The sequence below is a fragment of the Nomascus leucogenys genome, chromosome 9 (genome assembly GCF_006542625.1).
Source record: "Nomascus leucogenys isolate Asia chromosome 9, Asia_NLE_v1, whole genome shotgun sequence".
Lineage (NCBI taxonomy): Eukaryota > Metazoa > Chordata > Mammalia > Primates > Hylobatidae > Nomascus > Nomascus leucogenys.
The window spans coordinates 81,828,386-81,849,330 of NC_044389.1; the positions used below are offsets into that span (position 1 = coordinate 81,828,386).

A 20,945-nucleotide genomic window follows, 5' to 3' on the forward strand; every position below is an offset into this window, starting at 1 on the left:
AAATGCTTTTTTTGGGGGGCAGTTTTCCTTCCTTAATGGATTCTGAGATCCTAGCTATAGATATTGCTAATGGACAGAGGAAATGTCTCCAAATGATTCTTGGGTAGAGATTTTCTATGCTTATCTATCTATCTATCATCTATCTATCATCTATCTATCTATCATCTATCTATCTATCTATCTATCATCTATCTGTTTATCTATTTATTGACATAAATATAGATATCTATGTATACATAAAAATATAATTCTTATAAGCTGTAAATATTCATAGTGTTTTGAGAATTGCCATAGCTAAACCCAGCTGATGATGAAGATACTTCAAAATAATTATTTACACTTTTCAGCTATTTTTTTCAAACCTAGATTAAGCCTAGATTGACAAACTGGTAAAAGAAAAAGGAAATTTTACTCCTTGAGTTCATGCCACTTTTCATTGGGAAATACTCGTCATGTAAAAGTGGTTCATAAATACCTGGACATTTTGCAATTTACCATGGTAAAAGTGTCCAATCTATATTATACCCTAACATTGGAAGCCTTAATTTCTGCTATGACCACTCAACTTCTTATGTGTCTTACAAAGTATTTTTATGTTTTCAGGTGCTTCAACCTTTTGTTTATAACAAATAAAAGCTCAATAACAACACAAAAATGCCGTTTAAAAATATATCACCACAAAACATTTTATGTAATTTTTAATTTTCTTAAGAATTTTCAACATGTTATAGATATATATAGATACATCAGTGTAGTTGTTAAAAACTAAAAACACTTTTTATTAAATGGAGTCACTACTAAGCACAGTGAATAGGGACTTAGGGACTTGTAATTCTACTGTATCAAATTGAACATTATGATAAATATGGTAATGTGATTCTAGCTCTATGTTTATATTCAGTATTACAAAAAGGAATATTTTCTAAAATATTAATATATGCTGGCAAATAGCCTTGTGTACCCATATGATATACTTTTTCAGTTTCACCAAGTTATGTAATGATGATTCTTAATCGTTGAAAAATGTGCCCATCCCTTAATCTTTTCTGTCTTTCTTAATCTAATCCAGTAATATGTATCATGGAATGAACTGATTTCAAAATGTAATCCAAGTTAACTCATAACAAGTGTTTAAAAAATACATTTATATTCAAATCTAAAAAATAATAGTTTAAATGTGTTAAGTGAATATTACTCTAGGAGATGCATTTACTATATCTTTATATGCTATATCTGTTTTGAGATATATATCTGCAGCAGCTGGTTAAAACTCTTAAAAATCTCCATTTCAACATAGAAATCCAAGTGTATGTTTTTTTAAAAGATACAATTATAGCCTTACAAAATATAAATCAAAAATATTAACATTGTTATTATACTAATTCCCAGGTGCTCACAAGACTTTAAATGTTTATAAAGGTTAATAATCCTTTATAAGGGTTCTATGTCTTCAGCAAATCTTCTACTTATGCTTGTATTTGTGAGACAGATACATGATTTCAGATGAGGGAACTATCAAAAGAGAAACTCCAGTTCACCACGACAACACAGACCTCCTGCCACTTTGGATCTCAAAACGTCAGGACGGTTCGAATGCTGAAATGTAAAATGAGAGTTTTTAATGACTTGTTTTCATATCTTTCAAGAAAGGATAGTAAAAACAATTGTCCTTTCTATCTGTCATAGAAACTTCAGGTAAATTCTGTTATTGGAAATCCTTTGGGCTCAAAGTCCTTAACAAATAGTTTTCTTTGTTACGCAACTCTGATAAGGGTGTCTGAGCTAATTCTGAAAGCATCAGTATAATTTCAGTATGCCAGCAAGAGGGAAGTGGTTTCCAGGCTGAGGAGAAAGCATGAACAAGCCTAGGAACATGTGAACAGGAAACGTAATCCAGTATGCTTAGATTTCTGGATGCCCAAGAGATCCTGCAAGTAGATGAGACCTACTTCCCTCACTTTATCCCAAAAGTCTGCTGCAGAGGATGATAGAATGAATGCCAAATTCTTACCTGTTGAAACAAGATAGGTTTTAGTTCAATAATAAAGGCTTTCAAAACCATGCTAAGACATTGACATTTTGGCAAAACTTGAGCTTGGCAGCTCAGTGAAAGACTAACTGGAGTGTATTTTAATACAGAAGGTGGAAAACCTATTATCTCACTACCGTGTCCATGTCAGAAATGATTAGACTGAATTAAAGCAATGAGCATGGGCAATGAGATGAGGGATTCTGAAGGAGAAACCAAGGGTTGCATCATCAAGGCTTAGAATTGGTTTGTATGTAGTAGGCAAGAGTGAAAAACAAGTCAGACATGATGCTATGGCTTCTCATCTATAAAAGAATGCATAATATAATGACTGAGATAAAAATTACTGGTGAAAAAATATTTCCAAGTGGGACATTCAAATGGAGCTGTGCAGGAAGTAGATGGAAATTGAAGAGTTTAGGTTTACAAATGTTAGTTTGGATGTCCCTGCATTAAGATGATATTTGAAGTAAAGTTCCTGAAAGCAGAATTTATGTTTCTTTGGAAAACAAACAGTAATTATTTTCCAAGCAGGCCATACTAAGCTGTTAGTTTTGCTTATCTGAGTAAAGTAGTATTGACTGGTTCTGACAGTTTTTCTTACAAAATCCCATTGTTTATTTGCCTATAAAAAATGTATGTTCATAATATGGTGATCCTGTAGGCTAGACCAAATGTGGAGACAAGACACAACATTGAAAAAGCTCTCAGGTAAAAAAAAATTAGTAAAAATTTGAATCTCAATATACAGTTCCTTTTACTAATTAAATCCAAGTCCTTGGCACATAGTGGAAGCTCAATAATTATTTATAGACCCAATGAGTGAAAGTCATTTCATCTTGCAGACAGGCTTTTTGATTGCTGTTTGAGACCTCCATGAGGTAGATGTTGTAGATAAAATTTGCATGAATTCATACTTGATCTCTACCCTTGCCCAACCCTCAGAAGCAACAAGAGTAGTAATCATCACACCCATGTTTACCCAAAGCTTGCCAAGCTCTGTCAGAGAAGTTTGTTATATGGTCAAAAGAGCACAAGTTTTGCAATTAGTTTGTATCCTGGCACTACCCCAGGAGGTTTGACCAGTTACTTATTTGCTTTCACAACCTTGGTCTTCATCTAAAAACGGTAAAAATAATACTTGGCCTACAGGGGTCTGAAAAACGCACATTTGAGAAAGCACTTTGAAAACTGTAAAATAAGGAAATTTTGTGGCCTACTTGAAATAACTAGCAGCTTTATGATGAAATAAAAATAGCCACAATGAAATCAACTAAGTAAACAAACAAAATCCAAAAGATTTAAAAAAATTGATTAATATAGTACGATGGCACACTAAGTTGGTGATATGGTTAAACTTTGTGTCCCCACCCAAATCTCATCTTGAATTATAATCCCTAAAATCCCTACATGTCGAGGGAGAGACCAGGTGGAGGTAATTGAAGCATGGGGGCAGTTTCCCTCATGCTGTTCTCATGATAGTGAGTGAGTTCTCACAAGATCTGATGGTTTTGTAAGGGGCTCTTCCCGCTTTGCTCGACACTTCTCCTTCCTGCAGCCTGTGAAGAAGGTGCCTTGCTTCCTCTTTGCCTTTCACCATGATTATAAGTTTCCTGAAGCCCCCAGCCATGCTGAACTGTGAGTCAATTGAATCTCTTTGCTTTATAAATGACCCAGTCTCGGGCTGTTATTTTTTATAGCAGTATGAAAATACACTAATGCAGTGGGTAAAGAGAAGTAATTAGCTGTATCAATCTGGCTAGATTAAATAATTAGAAATAAAATATGAAGAAAACAGGCACATTTATAAGTACTAAATTTTAAAAGTAGCCTGTGGAGAAGAGACAAGATCATCATAAGAAATAGTTACCTTTGTCCTGAATTGAGCAGCTCAAATCCTTCACTGATTTTTTTAAATGGTAAAACATGAGTTATCAACTGGTCCAGGTCAAATTTCTTTGCCAGGAACTCAGTCACTAGTTTTGGGACATCATCTCTGCTTTTCAAACCTGTAAATAAGCACACATTTTCTCTTTAGACATTACTAAATAATCTTTACCTTTTATTATGTTATATTTATTCCTTCTCTTTCCTGCACTATGACTTTTCCTGTGTTAAATCATTCCCAGCAGTGTACAAATAAGCTGTATTTGTCCCAGCATAAGAAACAAAAGTTATGCAGCCATAAAAAAGAATGAGTTCATGTCCTTGCAGGGACATGGATGAAGCCGGGAACAATCATTCTCAGCAAACTAACACAGGAACAAAAAGCGAAACACCGCATGTTCTCACTCATAAGTGGGAGTTGAACAATGAGAACACAGGGACACAGGCAGGGGAACGACACATACCAGGGCCTGTCGGTGGCTGGGGGCAAGGGGAGGGAGAGCATTAAGACAAATACCTAATGCATGCAGGGCTTAAAACCTAGATGATGGGTTGATGGGTGCAGCAAACCAGCATGGCACTTGTATTCCAATGTAACGAACCTGCACGTTCTGCACATGTATCCCAGAACTTAAAGTAAAATAAAAATTAAATTAAATTAAAAAGAAACAAAGTTTAAAAAAACTCTTTTGATACCCCCATCTCCTTCCAGTCACCCCATATCTTTGCTTCTACTGCAGAGAAACTTCTTTACTTTACAGAAAGAATTGTCTCCAGTTCATTGCTTCTGGATCCTGTTCCTTTCCTCTCATCCTCTCTGAGCCCACTCTGATTACGCTCTTGCCCCCAGCACTGTCCTGTAACAGCTATCATCAAGGTCATCTTTGAGCTCCATTTTGACCCAGACAAGGGTCATTTCTCAGTCCTCCTCTTATATGAACTGTTAGGTAGAATTGATACTGTTGGTGGCTCCCCTTTTCTCAAACACTCTGTTCCCTTAGCTTCTAGATACTACATCATCGTCGTCATCATTGTCACTTTCCTTGCTCACTAGTTACTTCTTCCACAGATCTTTGCTGGGTCCTTTACATCTCCCAGACCTCTAACTCTGAGGATTCCTAGGGCTTGGTCCTTGGTCCATTTCTACTCTTTATCTACATTTACTTCTAGGGTGACCTCCTCTGGTCTTGTGGCTTTCGATATACTCCTCTTAAAACACTTAGGTTTCTATACCCATCCTAAACCTCCACCTGTACTACAGACTCATACCCAATTGCCTACATTTTGTAGACATCTTTATTCAGATATCTCACAGGTGCACAAGTGTAACCTGCCCCAAACCACTCCTGGTTTCTTCCACTTCCACCAGAGCCCCCAATCTATTCCTTCCATAGTCTTCCTTCTCAATAAATGATGATAGTGACATGATTCCTGTTGCTTAGGCCCCAAAATCTTGGATTCTACTCTTTTTGCCATACAGTAACTATTTCAGCAAATTTTATTGGCTCTATCTTCAAAACGTATTCAAGAGCTGACTACTTCTCACCAGCCCATCACTCCAAGCCAGCATCCTTTCCTTCCAGCATTATAATAACTTCTTCCATGGTCTCCCTGCTTGTCCCTTTGCCCCATTTAGAATATTCCCTATAGAGCAGCCAGAAGGAGAGTGTTAAAATGGAAGTCAGATCAGGTGACACCTCCCTCAGAAGCCTCTATGGTTTTATTTCTCTCTCAGAATAAACTCCTAAAACCTTGCAATGGCCCAAAGGCCCCATATAATTTAAGGTCCTCTGACCCCAGCTGTGACTGTTGTTCTGTCCTCACTCTGTTGTAACCATACTGACCTTTTCCCTGTTTTTATGGTTCTTGCCAACACCCTTTTGTATTTACTATGTCGCCTTCCTGGAATATTCTTTCCCAAGATTTCTGAATATCTTATTTATGTTTTTGCTCCAATGTTACCTTATCAAGGAGGCCCTCCCTGAACTTTATAAAATAGCATTCGCCCCCACCTCCACCCCAGTCCTCTGGCACTGCCCATTACCCATCCTCTATTGTTATCCTTCGCACTTGTAACCATATGGTGTATTCTGCATTCATTTATTTATTGTCAGTCTCTCTATACCAAAATGAGAGGACTCTCACATTTCCTGAGATCAGAGACTTAGTATGTTTTGTCTCTTCTCCGTTCCTAGCTCCTGGAATGGTACACTGTATACACAATGGTACCTGTACTCAGTATACACTCAACAAATATTTGCTGAATAACTGAATTTTAGCTCTAATATTCCTGAATAATTTATAATCTTCCCACTTCCCACAAATAGTCAAAGCAAGGAGGTTCAACTTCTTATATCTCTTATTGTTTTGTTCTTCAATTCAAGTTTCATTTTCCCTAAGAAGCCTTCTCTATAAAACCTCATCCATACCAACTAGCCTCTTGCTTTTTTATGCCCCAAGTAATGTTGCAGAAAGAGGAAAAACTTTGTTGTCCCATGGACCAGCTTTAAATCTCAGTTCTTAACTTGAGAGCTATAGGGGCAAAAAACTTAATAGTTCCAAGTCTCAGTTTTATTATTCATTAAGTAGCTTCCTCAGAGAGTTACTGAGGAATAAAATAAACTAACACATTAATGTAAAACTTTTAACATAGAATAAATACTAAAAAACTCCTCTTATAATTTGTTTTATAATATCTATAGCTACACTTATTTTTATATTCTTTCTTTTATATTTGTTTTTGTATCCTTTGCTACATTATGAACTTCTTTAAGTGAAGAACAATTATTTTCTCCTTTTTATACTCTTAACAAGTACTCGAACAGTTACTATTCTCTTATATTGTATAAGGCAGACTCTAATATTGGGAGTACCTTCAAAGCACTCAGTACAACTCTGTATGAAGGCACTAGAAAACGAGACTTTGTGGAGGAGGGAAATAAAAGGACTCACTGTGTCATCTGCCTTGAGCAGAGTGGCTCTGGCTCCATCTTTCCTAAAACAATATTAATTGTTGAGTGATAATCTAAGTCCTTCCAGTGTGAATCTGAACTGTTCCCATAAAATGTGACAATCCCTTTTTTTGTTGTTGCTGGTTTTGGCTTTGGGTCCAGGATTTTTGTTGGTGCTATTATGAATCAAATAAATTCATTTTAATACACATTCTTGTGTATATTAATAATAATGGATTAAATCAGAACTTCCTGTCACATAATTCATCCCTATAGAAACACTACTGGTGTCTCTCATTCAGGCCTTTGGGGAACTTGAGTTGCAGTTGCTAATATTAAAAATGCGTCCACCAATATTAGTCCTACATCAAGGTGAGGAGTGGAGAATTATCTTTTGTGTTATTATGGTCACAGTTCCATTTTAGATCACTTCATACTCATTCTTGGAAGAAAGGCCTGAGGAAACAGGCTTCTCCCACTTGCCAAGCAACATCCAGAGGCTTTGCTTTCCTCACCTCCAAAGACACATCCCTTCCACGTGCGTCCAGTGAAGAGCAACATCGGGTCATAGGTGAGCATCTTGGCTGATGGAGGAGCTCCTACTACCACGCTGGTCCCATAGTTCATGTGGCAGGATGCCAGGGCATCAATCTGAGTTTAAAAAGGAAGAGATCGTTTGCTTCCTGTGTCTCTTACAGTGTAACATAAGCTCTGAAGTGACCTATGTACTATGGCAAAGTCATGAAATTAAATTAAGCCATCTTCTGTTTTTTACTTGCTTTAAAAAAATTTCAGTGCAACTTTAGTCCTTAATTAAATTTCTATACACATTTGCCCCGTAAGGCAGAAAACAGCAGTCAATGTGGTCAGTGTTTGTGGCATTTTCAGTGTACCATGGACTAAAATAAAGGGAAAATTCTTGTGATATTTTCATACCAATATCACCACTTCAGATAAGCCTTAGAAAGCCATTTGAACTAAACTAAATTGAATTAAATATACTAAATCATTTAGCGTAGTTTTCTTTTTAAGTTTAGTCTTAAAATTAAATAAAATACTAAAATGTGGGACAAAGGAGTCTCTTTTCTTGGGAGCATTTCTGAGACTAACCTCACATTTTCTAGTCATTAACCCATCCAGTTATTAACTAATAATTTAATACTTGCTAGATTGGAGAAACAGATGACATTGTTTTTAGAGACCAGCCTTCATCAGGTAACAACTGGAAATCAATAGACTGTAATACTATATCCAATATCATGTATGGCTTCATAAACTTATGACCTAGAATGCTATTTATTGATATGAAATAAATCTAAGTGATTCACTAGGAAAGGAATATGATAACAATGATAAATTAAGGACTATTTATTCTTAAATTACCAAAAGTATTAAGGTGAGTTAATCTGCTACTCAATCTTGAGCAAAAGTGGCTTTATTCCATTTTTCCAAGTCTCCTTACACTATGCCAGGCTGGAGCTTTCTAGTTCCAGGAACCTTGGATCTGTTTTACAGGCCTAACTGAAGGTCTGGTGCTGCGGGCTGCCATACAGGAGGCATGGTTAGAAAATTGAAGGTTCATGTTCTAAGGGAATTCAGATGAGGGCAAACAAAGCTCAGGTGTAAAGAGTGAGAAGGTCGATGGATCACAGATTTGGGGGAAGAGACCACAACATTTGGAATAATCCCTTTTCACCTCTCCTCAGTCACCTTCTGATGCTTACTTTGCTAACATTCAAGAGATAGAATTGCTTTTGCCAAGAAATCTACACATACAAGGAAGATCATACTTAATTATCTAGAAGGGTTGACTACCTTGCCATCTAGTCAGCTGAGAGTGGTATGATATAGTATTTAACTTCGGTCCAGTGAACCTGCTCTTAACTATTTGACTTTCTAGGCAAAATTGCTATGTGATTATCAGTTTTTGCCTGAGTAAAACTGACAGTCGCAGAGATCTTTCAATTATTGACTTAATAAAGTTATAGAAAATTAAATTTACCTTGTGCATATCTAATAACTTGGGCATTTTGTGGCTTCTCAAATTTTGGGTCTTACCATGGTTTCAAGACGCCCAATAACTTCAAAGGTGTACCCCACATTGTTGCCTGTCATTTCTGACAGCACCTCACTGATGGGTTTGGTAGAGTCCTTGGGGCTGATACATTCAGTGGCACCTACAGCCATGGCCTTCTCAAATTTGTCTTTGTTGAGGTCAATCCCAATGATCCTAGATGCACCAGCTGACTTACAGCCCATGATGACTGACAGGCCAACTCCTCCCAGGCCAAAGATGACGCAAGTGGAACCAGGTTTGACCTGTGGAGAGGAATGTTCTTGAACATGTTAGGTGTTAGGGTCAAAAAGTGAAACCTGAAAAGGGCCTCCAGTTAAAAACACAAATCATGAGTGAACTCCCATTCACAGTTGCTACAAAGAGAATAAAATACCTAGGAATACAACTTACAAGGGATGTGAAGGACCTCTTCAAGGAGAATTACAAACCACTGCTCAAGGAAATAAGAGAGGACACAAACAAATGGAAAAATTCCATGCTCATGGATAGGAAGAATCAATATCGTGAAAATGGCCATACTGCCCAAAGTAATTTATAGATTCAGTGGTATCTCTATCAAGCTACCATTTACTTTCTTCACAGAATTAGAAAAAAACTACTTTAAATTTCATATAGAACCAAAAAAGAGTCCATATAGCCAAGACGATCTTAAGCCAAAAGAACAAAGCTGGAGGCATCATGCTACCTAACTTCAAACTATACTACAAGGCTACAGTAACAAAAACAGCATGGTACTGGTACCAAAACAGAGATATAGACCAATGGAACAGAACAGAGTCCTCAGAAATAACACCACACATCTACAATCATTTGCTCTTCAACAAATCTGACTAAAACAAACAATGGGGAAAGGATTCCCTATTTAATAAATGATGCTAGGAAAACTGGCTAGCCATATGCAGAAAACTCAAACTGGACCCCTCCCTTACATATTATACAAAAATTAACTCAAGATGGATTAAACACTTAAATGTAAAACCCAAAACCCTAAAAACCCTAGAAGAAAACCTAGGCAATACCATTCAGAACATAGACATGGGCAAAGACTTCATGACAAAAACACCCAAAGCAATTGCAACGAAAGCCAAACTTGACAAATGGGATCTAATTAAGCTAAAGAGCTTCTGCACAGCAAAAGAAACTATCATCAGAGTGAACCTACAGAATGGGAGGAAATTTTTGCAATCTACCCATCTGACAAAGGACTAATGTGCAGAATTTACAAGGAACTTAAACAAACATACAAGAAAAAAAATGAAGAACCCCATCCAAAAGTGGCACAGGATATGAACACACACTTCTCAAAAGAAGACATTTATGTGGCCAATAAACATATAAAACAGCTCAACATCACTGATCACTAGAGAAATGCAAATCAAAACCACCATGAGATACCATCTCATGCCAGTCAGAATGGCGTTTATTAAAAAGTCAGGAAACAAGAGATGCTGGTGAGGCTATGGAGAAATAAGAACGCTTTTACACTTTGGTGAGAACATAAATTAGTTCAACCATTGTGGAAGACAGTATGACAATTCCTCAAGGATCTAGAACCAGAAATATCATTTGACCCAGCCATCCCGTTACTGGGTATACACCCAAAGGAATATAAATCATTCCACTGTAAAGACACATGCACACGTATGTTTATTGCAGCACTATTTACAATAGCAAAGACTTGGAACTAACCCAAATGGCCATCAATGATATACTGGATAAAGAAAATGTAGTACATATACACCATGGAATATTATGCAGCCATAAAAAGAAATGAGATCATGTCCTTTGCAGGGACATGGATGAAGCTGGAAGCCATCATTCTCAGCAAACTAACGCAAGAACAGAAAACCAAACACCACATGTTCTCACTCATAAGTGGGAGTTGAACAGTGAGAACACATGGACACAGGGAGGGGAACAACACACATCAGGGCCTGTTAGGAGGTGGGGGGTGAGGGGAGGGAACTTAGAGGACGAATCAATAGATGCAGCAAACCACCATGGCACATGTATACCTGTGTAACAAATCTGCACGTTCTGCACATATATCCCATTTTTTAATAGAAGAAATAAAGAAATCATAACTGAGTCATTTGTAAATAAATTTAGATATGAATATAAATTTTAGAAATTTGAGTCTGAAGGAGATGTGGAAGAAACAAAAATTAAATCTAGAAATTTCATTTTCAATTGTATTTCTTGATAAACATTTTTTCTTTTAATACTGTATTAGGTCAAAGATTCTTAATTCCTTGAACTCCAATTTCCTTGTAAAATTTCATGTGATTAATTTAAAATTCCGGGGATCCTATCTACTATCACAGTTGATGGAAAAGTGTATATTGAGAAATCAGTTTTGGTGAACAGTAACAGCATTACTGATAATAGGCAACAAATACTACTGTATTTTATTTCTGATATGCATTATAGGTGGTAATCCAAATGATTAATGATTTTATTGCTCTTTATATTATCTATAACAGGTGATTTGACATAATTGTACCTTTTCTGAGAAGCTGGTAATGTACTTACTACTCTATTTTGCAGTTATACAATAAATCTTACTTAGCTGACAAGAAACTAGGAGTAAAAGCTCTGACAAAAAGCCTCTGCTGTAACTAAAATACTGAGATCATTCTATCTTAACAAACTTAACAGATGGGGAAGGGGTATATTTTAAAGATGGAGAAATGATGCAGTTTGGAAATATAGTCAATAAATATTCTCAAATGTAAAAAAAAGAAAATTTCTAATCTGAATTTTTTATTTTTCTTTTAGTTGATTTGGCATTGTGCTGCTTGGCAGCCTGAATATGCAATATATTTTTAAAAATGTTTTTTTTCCGTACCCTTCAAGATTCCAAGGAAATCATTTAAGAAAAGGAAAGAAGAAACAAATAAACTAGCCTACCCTGTTTCTTACCTTGCCAGTTTTAACAGCAGCCCCATATCCAGTGGAAAACCCACAGCCAATTAAACAGACTTTCTCAGGAGGAGCTGCATCATCAATCTTAGCAACAGAAGATTCATCCACCACTGTGTACTCAGTAAATGTACTGGTGTTCATGAAGTGATGGACTGGTTTGCCCTTGCATGTAAATCTGGTGGTGCCATCAGACAGTACTCCACAACCAGTAATACTATTTGATACATCAAATACACGTATTAATTAATTCAATTCAAAAATTAGCATAGGAAAAATTTAAATAACATTAAAATAAAAATGACTGAAACCTACTCGCTCCTAATACAAAGGTTGCCATCTGGGTTGCGACAAGCATTGCATTCTCTACATTGTGGCAGAAAGAGAGGGATGACTTTGTCACCTACAGGGAAAAAAATCATGATATAAGATGCTGTTCATTAATGTTAAAATATGAAATTAACAAATGTGAATTGAGCCCATACTACAGGTAAAACTTTAAAAAAGATATTCTAAGGTTTATAAACACCGTAAGGTTTGCCTTCTAAAGGCTGAGGTTTTGCCAAATTAAACATTACTCAGTAAAATCCATTCTTGTATCCTTTTAATTCCCTGAATTGTGTTAAGGATCCCTCTAATGATTCCTAGTGTGTGCTATTTCCTTTGATAGGCTAATCAAAGCCTAATTATTTCAAACTTGTGGTTTGACACCTGCATATACCTGGTTTCACTGTAGTCACTCCTTCTCCAATGCTCTCTACAATCCCAGTTGCCTCATGTCCCAGAATCACTGGAAACTTAGACACCATTGTTCCTTTTATCACATGATCATCTGTGCGACAGATTCCTGTGGCCAAAATCTGTGTTCAAAGACAAAAATATTGCACCAATCAACAAACTGATCATTTCACTGTTGGGAGAATATTTAACTTCTTGAAGAAATTATAATTGTTTAATCAATATCTTTGCCTAATATAACAACATTTACTCTTAGACGATTCTGAGCCAAAAACCAACCATCAGACAAGATCCCTCTCTGACGGAACTTATAATATTGCTCCCTTATACCCTAGGTTGAATCTTGGTGCCTGTCTGTAGTAAACTGGTGCTCTTGTGAGGGAACCAGAATGCAGATGTTACCATGTGATGGCCCCAAAGTAGATTTTTATAGCTAGGCCCTTATTGGGCTCTCTTAACAAAGAATAGAGGAAATGGCATGCAAGAAGGTAAGCAAAGAGCAAAATCTTACTGCTACTGTTGTGCTCAGGTAACAGTAAGAGGGTCAAAGAAAGATTGGTAGCAATGCCTACTCAACAACTGGTGTCCAAAGCCAAGGTTAAGCTCTGTCCAAAGAAAGGGAGGAAAACGTTCCACAAAGTTGTCATTTCTCCAGGCACAAGTGAGTTCCTCATTCTTTGTGAAAAGTAACCTCAAAACAATCTGACTCCCAGAAGATTTTAAAAGAAGTCTTTAGCTATGATTATTAACCATTTTTAATTAGACACTATATGAATAAAAATTCAACAAATCCAAGGTATAATAAAGCATGTTAGCACTGTTGTTTTTTAAAAGGATAATGAACTCATTAATTTCACATCGAGTACAACCAGATCCTTAACAATATACAAGAGCCAGTAAAGGAATTAATACTCCAAACATGGGAAGCGTCTCCTTATTTAAGAATCCAGCCTCACAACAGTGCTATATTCAATATGTTTGATAACGCTTTTCGCTTAAGTTCTTCAGGGCTCACGCTTACCTTAATGCGAACTTCTTTAGTCTTTGGTGGGGCAACTTCTATTTCCTCAATGGAGAAGGGTTGCTTCTGCTCCCAAAGCACAGCTGCTTTGCATTTAATAACCTAAGAAATAGGCAAGTGTTATAATAAGTCCGAATTATGCCTTTAAATACAGACTCCCTGAATAGTATAAATATGAACAGAAGAGCATATATAATATTCTAAGTTTTCCAGGATGATTTTCATCAAACACTAGTATTATAAGCCTTATAAATCATCTTGTGTGTGCCTTTGCTTAAGGTATGAGAAATGCAGCCCAGAGTGACTAAATGATGGATCCATGGTCACCTAGCACATGAGATGCAGAGCTGGACTAGACCTGAGGTACTTTTCCCAACTTATTGATTTTTGTTTGCTGTTCATATAATACCCCCACCCAAAAATAGGTCATTTTGTTACAATTTCAAATCTAATAGATTAACAAAATTGTCCTCTGTGTGTCACTTATTCACAAGAGACAAATTAATAAAACAGAAAATGCTGCTGACTTGTCTGTAAGAATTTAAACCAGTATTTAATAGCTGCATATAATCATATAGCAATGGTGAAGAAATTAGGCTATTAGCATGGTAAGGATGAAGGGAACCATGAACATCATGAAGCATATAGATTATGACTGTGAGTTCCTGGATGATTGAATTTGTGTCTGCATCTCTGCATCCCTTTTGCACCTAGCCCAGTTCTTGCACCTGGTAGGGCTTGATAGGCAGGTTAAAGCTTGTCATCTTATAGCAGTGGAAACTAGGTGTGGAGATACCAGTGACTGGTGTCCAGTTGTTCAACTGGTTTTGCTGTAGTTATTCAATTAAATGGTTTTGCTAAGATTATTGAATTATGACAGAGAGACAGACACACACAGATAAACTGTTTCCCCCTTCCTACCTCCAAATCTGTCTAGGACTCCTAAAAAATATTTTAATTAATTTGTTCAGATGCAAAATAAGTTACCTTCATCTTGTCAACAAACACAACAGTCCTAGAGAGCTCTTATGGATTCTTAAGTGACTCTTTTGTAAAAAGATTAAATGTGAAAAATGATACACTTGTAACAGATGGGTGGCTGAAAGCCATCAGTAGCTCAATTTAATATTTACCCTCTGCCTTACTAATGAAAATGTTACGGGTTACAGTGTAATATGGCCCAATGTTGAAGTTAAAAATCTCACGCCACATTCCCAAACAAATTCAAGCTGGATTCATTGTTAAGATTTTTATTTTTTTATTTTTTTTTTTAGACCCAATCTTGCTCTGTTGCTAGGCTGGAGTGCAGTGGCGCGATCTGGGCTCACTGCAACCTCTGCCTCCCAGGTTCAGTGAGTCCCCTGCCTCAGCCTCCCGAGTAGCTGAGACTACAGGCGTGTGCCACCACACCCAGCTAATATGTTTTTGTATTTCAGTAGAGACAGGGTTTCACCATGTTGGCCAGGATAGTCTCGATCTCCTGACCTTGTTATCTGCCAGCCTCGGCCTCCCAAACAGCTGGGATTACAGGTGTGAGCCACTGTGCCTGGCCCAAGATTTATTTTTAAAGTCAAACTATTTTATCAATCAGTGAAGATGTAATCAATCATACTGAGCATGGAGTAACTTTTATGCTTAAGAGTGATAGAAAAAATAACAAAGGACAAGCCATGGGAAAAGAATACCCTACTTAATAAATGGTGCTGGGATAACTGGCTAGCCATATGCAGAAGACTGAAGCTAGACCCCTTCCTTATATCATATATAAAAATTAACTTAAAATGTGGCTTAAATCTAAAACCCAAAACTCTAAAAACCCTGGAAGATAACCTAGGGAATACCATTCTGAACATAGGACCTGGTAAAGACTTAATGACAAAGATGCCAAAAGCAATTGCAACGAAAACAAAAATTGACAAAAGGGGCCTAATTTAACTAAAGGGCTTCTGCACAGCAAGAGAAACTATCAACAGAGTACACAGACAACCTACAGAAATTGGAGAAAATATTTGCGAACTATGCATCTAACGAAGGTCTAATATCCGGCATCTATAAGGAACTTAAACAAAATAATAAGCAAAAAACAAACAATGCCATAAAAAAGTGGGCAAAGGATATGAACAGACATGTTTCAAAACAAAACATACATATGGCCAACAAGCAAATGAAAAAATACTCAACATCACTAATCATTAGAGAAATGCAAATCAAAACCACAGTGAGGTACTATCTCATACCAGTCAGAATGACTATTGTTAAAAAGTCAGAAAATAAACTGGTGAGGTTGGAGCGAAAAGGGAATACTTACGCACTGCTGGTGGGAAGGTTAATTAGTTCAGCCATTGTGGAAAGCAGTCTGGCCATTTCTCAAAGAACTTAAAACAGGATTAACATTTGACCCAGCAATCCCATTATTGGGTATATACCCAAAGGAATATAAATCGTCCTACCATAAAGACACATGCAAGCGTATGTTCACGGAAGCACTATTCACAATAGCAAAGACATGCAATCAACCTAAGTGCCCATTAATGCTAGACTGGATAAAGAAAACGTGGTATATATTTACCACGGAATACTATGCAGCTGTAAAAAAATAAGATCAAATCCTTTGCAGGGACATGGATGGAGCTGGAGGCCATTATCCTGAGCAAACGAATGCAGAAACAGAAAACTAAATACTACATGTTCTCACTTATAAGTGGAAGCTAAATATTGAGTACCTATGGACACAAAGAAAAGAACAATGGACACCAGGGCCCATTTGAGGGTGGAAGGTGGAGGGAGGGTAAGGATCAAAAAACCACCAATCAGGTACCATGCTTATTATCTGGGTGAAAAAATAATTTGTACACCAAACCCCATGATACACAATTTGCCTATGTAGCAAACCTGCACATGTACCCCTGAACCTAAAATAAAAGTAAAAAAAGTCATAGAGGAAACAGCTTCTAAGAATTAAAATTTTGTGTGTTGAGAAATAGTAAATTTTCCACATTGACAGCAAATAGTACTGAGGGAAACTATTAAAGCAAAGTAGATAAAAGTTATCACATTTGATAAATACAATGCTTACTCAAATTTACAGAGGAAGCGTTAACAACTTCACTCCTAACACTCCTTCCCACTTCCACATACCACACTTACACCCTGGGCGATACATGGCAGGCAAAGGACCCATGGAAAAAACTGCAACAGATTAATGAATAGATTGTGACATGTTTGTTCTCACTCATAAAAACACCTTTTTAAAAAAATAAAAATGAGATACAATTCTCTGCCTATCAAGTCTATAATGAATTAAAAAAATTTTTTTAAGACAATATCATGCTTTATTGCCTAGATTGTACTGTAGCTCCTGGGCTCAAGTGATCTTCCCATCTCAGCCTCCCCAGTTAGCTGGGACTACAGGCACAAGCCACCATGCTCTGATAATGACTTTTTACTTAATGAGAACTTAATGAGAATACACAGTATTGTCAGAGAAATGGTAAAATGGGCCATCTTACCTATGTCAACCCTTTAGAAAGTAATTTGAATGGTACATCAAGATATTTAAGGATGTTGTGACATGTCTACCCTGTAATTCCATTTTTAAAGGCTACCTGGAGGAAATACTAATTTTAGAAAAATCTCTCTATATAGTAGATGTCATCACAGCACTATTTATAGAGGAAAATACATAAACAATAATAGAGGAATGAAGAAATAAATTGTGTTAAATGCAGAAATTAGACATTTAAAAAGGTTTATAAATTGTAATAAATTGAAAAATGTTTAAGTTGGAAAAATAGGATAAAATATTTGTATATTGTATGAGTACAGCTACATAAACTATGGATGGAAAAATAGAAGGAAACACACACACAAAAATGGTAGTTTGGGGATGTGATATTATGATTGATTTTTTTTCCTTCATATTTTCTGACCTTCCAAATTTTCTAGAATAATCATTGGTATGGGATGAATTGTGTCTCCCTCCAAATTCATACATTGAAGTCCTAACCCCCAGTACCTCAGAAGGTGACTGTATTTGGAGATGGGGTCTTTCAAGAGGTAATTAATTTCAAATGTGGTAATCAGGGTGGAACCTAATCCAATATGGCTGGTGTCTTTATTAGAAGGGGAGATTAGGAAAAGGGAAGATCATGTGAAGACACGGAGAAGAGGGTCATCCACAAGCCAAGGACACAGGCCTCAGAAGAAACCAACCCTGATGACACCTTAGTCTCAGAATTGTAGCCTTCAGATGTACAAGAAAACAAATTTCTGCTGTTTAAGCCACCCAGTCTGTGACACTTTGTTATGGAAGCCCTGGGAAACTAATACAGTTATCTTTTACTTTTTTAATGAAAAAGAAAACATTTATTATAAAGAGAAAAAATCAATCCCAATGTAAAGGGAAACTCCTTTCATGAGCTACACTGGAACACTACAGAAACTTGGGAAATATATAATCCTTATGCAAACCACACTATTGCATGACCATATATCAAAATCGTATAGCTTTTATACTCTTTATATATTATACACTGTATTATTAATTGGAAAGTGCTGCTTTGAGGCTACTTTCTCCATCATTAGAAATGTTCTTACAGTGGATGAATATCGACTTTCTAGAAATAGTGTAACCAGACCTGAAGCATCTGTTGGGTGGTTAAAGTTGCACATTTTTAAGATTCCTTTCAGTTCTAAGATTCATTAATTTCCATGGGTAGAGTTGCTAGCTTCTATAGTGCAAAATTGACTTCCCAAGTAATCTAGTTTTGCTGGATTTCTGACCCAAATTAGGATGGTTTTATTCCAGTTCTATTCAATTCTAGTAAAACTTATTTCAAATTCTAACATCATAGAGTCTCCTAACTTGTCACATTACCCAGACTTCTCATGTCATCTTTATTTTTCCAAAACCTTAAGCAAGCTAAATGCAAAATTGTTCAAGCTAAAACAAAACAAACAAAAACATTTAGTCCTTTAAGCAATTATGTACCCATTTAAAGCAAGGAACTGTACTGACCTACTTTCAAATAAAAAAAAACAAAGCAAAGCTGTTTCTAAAGCTAATACCAACTCTGCTAACTCTGTTGTTTTTAAAACAATAAACATACTTTACCAACAATGTAGTCTTGATTTTAAAGAATTTTTAAATATATATTTTGATAAAAATTACATTCGTAAGAAACCTAAAAATCATGACACTTTCTTGTCCATTTTGCATCCCAGAATTAGCATTTTCCATTCTTAATGGCAGGAACGTTTCTTCCAACACCTGGGCATGAGACCCTGGTCTCCCGTTGAACACTGCAGTGAGTGCAGCACATGCTACTGAGACGATTGAAGTGTGCTTGTGGAAACATTTTGCTTCCTGGAGCAATTGCCCAGTTATCGTGAAATCAAATTATGAATAATGCCAACATAAATCAATTTCTCTATTTTCCTCCAATGTCTTGCTGACATTGGATATGCTATTTCCAACTTACCCCTGCTTCCACTGACATTCTCTGAAACACCGTACCCAGTGTTTCCCCCACTGTATGCCTGCTCACGAAGTGTTTCATTCCTCAAGGAATATCTCCAAGTGTTTAATAAATTTAATGGATTCAAAGTTCTAAGTATCAGCCTCACATCGTTAGGTAATGATGAGGAGGGGACAGAAATGTTCCACTTACTTTTCCAGCAGTGCCCATCCTGTCTTTGTCTTGGATCTGTATTTCTGCAAACATAGACTTTTTCTGACTGATGCTCAGTTCACTCTGTTATAAATAACAGCATCTTATGCCTTCACGTAGATAGTCTGGCTCGAAAGTTCCGCCTTCAGCAATATGACTCACAGCCGTCACAACTTTCCAATGTTCTGCAAGCCCTACCCTTTGCAGACCAACTTATAAGAAGAAATACAGTAACTACTATGATCAAACCAAGAGGAGGGATCTAACAAAAACAGGATAATCAAAGCTATTGAAAAGGGCTGAAAGCATTCCTATCCACCTTATTTTGAAGGATATAAAAACAGGTTAGGTTACCTCACTTCAACACAATCATGAAAAATGTATTGTGTGTTTAAGCGCAGGCTGCTTTGCCTAGGCAGGGCTGGTTTTAGAGATGCATGTGTACATCTCTACTTCTTTATACTCTACTTCATTCTGCAAAGACTTCATGTGGTTTCTGGAATTAAATATAAATGAAAACAGAGCCAAGGAAATGTAAGATAATTGCAACTGTAGGTCAAGTTTGGGCAAGAGAATTTGAGAGGATATAAAATATCAATATGGATGACTATGGTTTCTAAGTATTTTAGGTATAGAAAGTTAAGTAAAACTTTCTGTGTCTGCACATAGAGAAATCATCATCTGACTCCAAATCACATTAACCACAGAGTTGTCTCCTATGGTTGTACAGTTTGTTTATGGCACCAATGTAATACAGTGCAGGGGCTCAAGAGAAATTGAAATCCAGCCTGCATACTGGCTCTCAAATGCCAGAAGGTTTTCATTTATTTGGGCAAGTACCTAGGTCTTCTTGAGTACCTGTTTAACCACTACAGACCATTATTTCTTAATATAAGTTGCAATGGCACCAGAAGCTTCTGGATCTACTATTTGATAGGAGAATGTCCAGTATAGATGTTATTTTTGACAATAGGTGGTCAGCATACTGGCACACCATCACCTCCAAGAAAACTTTACACAAAGGATATTTTACTCTTGTTAAGTGATCCAGTGAAGCAGGTTTTCTAAGTCTTCAGACAAAGCTGTTCAAGCTATGAAATCCAGAACCTGGACTCTTAACAACCCAGAGATGAAATTTGTTGAGTTTATTTTTCAGATATAAACAAAAGTTTCTTTTCAAAAATAAGTATACTTTTTTCCACAAATCTCTCTCTCAATATAATATAGTAAATGTACATCCAATTTAACATATATTATGTCAAATTCAGAATTTGTAATTAGAATCTGTTACTATAACTCATTAGCCAAATTAAATCCACCAGGAAAAAGCATTGCCAGTTGATTTGGCTTGTGAGTAAGCACCATTGCTTTAACAGTAATGCTGAAGAACTCCAGTATGTTTGCTGGCACTATAAGACAAAGTTAAACAGGTGTGGACAAGGACAGGTATTCTTAGTCTCAACTTTCAAACAAAAACTTGTTTACTTATGAACAAAAGAAAATGAGTTCAAACATGGGTGGTGACAGCATAAACACAAAAGCGCTGAATTGATAAACTCCCTCTTAAGGGCTTGGCAAAACTTTGTTGCATATTAATCCAAAAAATGTTTTACAAAAAATAATGTATCATGTGAGGCTTAATATCTGAATA

At 36.4% G+C, this 20,945-nt stretch overlaps 1 protein-coding gene across 2 annotated transcripts; it reads right to left on the reverse strand.

Annotated features, from left to right (window-relative positions):
• Positions 1–683: 683 nt before the first annotated feature.
• ADH7 (alcohol dehydrogenase 7 (class IV), mu or sigma polypeptide) lies at positions 684–19,589 on the reverse strand. 2 transcript variants are annotated; one of them, XM_003257503.2, is made up of 9 exons: positions 19,295–19,589; positions 13,626–13,727; positions 12,588–12,726; positions 12,182–12,269; positions 11,867–12,083; positions 8,926–9,186; positions 7,383–7,518; positions 3,900–4,038; positions 684–1,596 (listed from the first exon to the last, which is right to left on the reverse strand). In XM_003257503.2, exons 1-9 carry the CDS (start codon positions 19,346–19,348, stop codon positions 1,572–1,574), a joined length of 1,161 nt encoding a protein of 386 aa, XP_003257551.1. In that variant the 5' UTR covers positions 19,349–19,589; the 3' UTR covers positions 684–1,571. The 2 variants fall into 2 exon arrangements, with proteins under 2 accessions (XP_003257551.1, XP_003257552.1); XM_003257504.1 differs by lacking the exon at positions 19,295–19,589 and adding an exon at positions 19,106–19,212.
• Positions 19,590–20,945: the final 1,356 nt, after the last annotated feature.

Excerpts from the sequence above, each read along its gene's own strand:
- ADH7 (XM_003257504.1), bottom strand. The coding sequence starts at position 19,183 with ATGAAACACTTCGTGAGCAGGCATACAGTGGGGGAAACACTGGGTACG. Across the intron at positions 12,727-13,625 it reads CTAAAGAAGTTCGCATTAAG|ATTTTGGCCACAGGAATCTG; the intron begins GTAAGCGTGAGC and ends CTTTGAACACAG. Across the intron at positions 9,187-11,866 it reads CTGCTGTTAAAACTGGCAAG|GTCAAACCTGGTTCCACTTG; the intron begins GTAAGAAACAGG and ends TCCTCTCCACAG.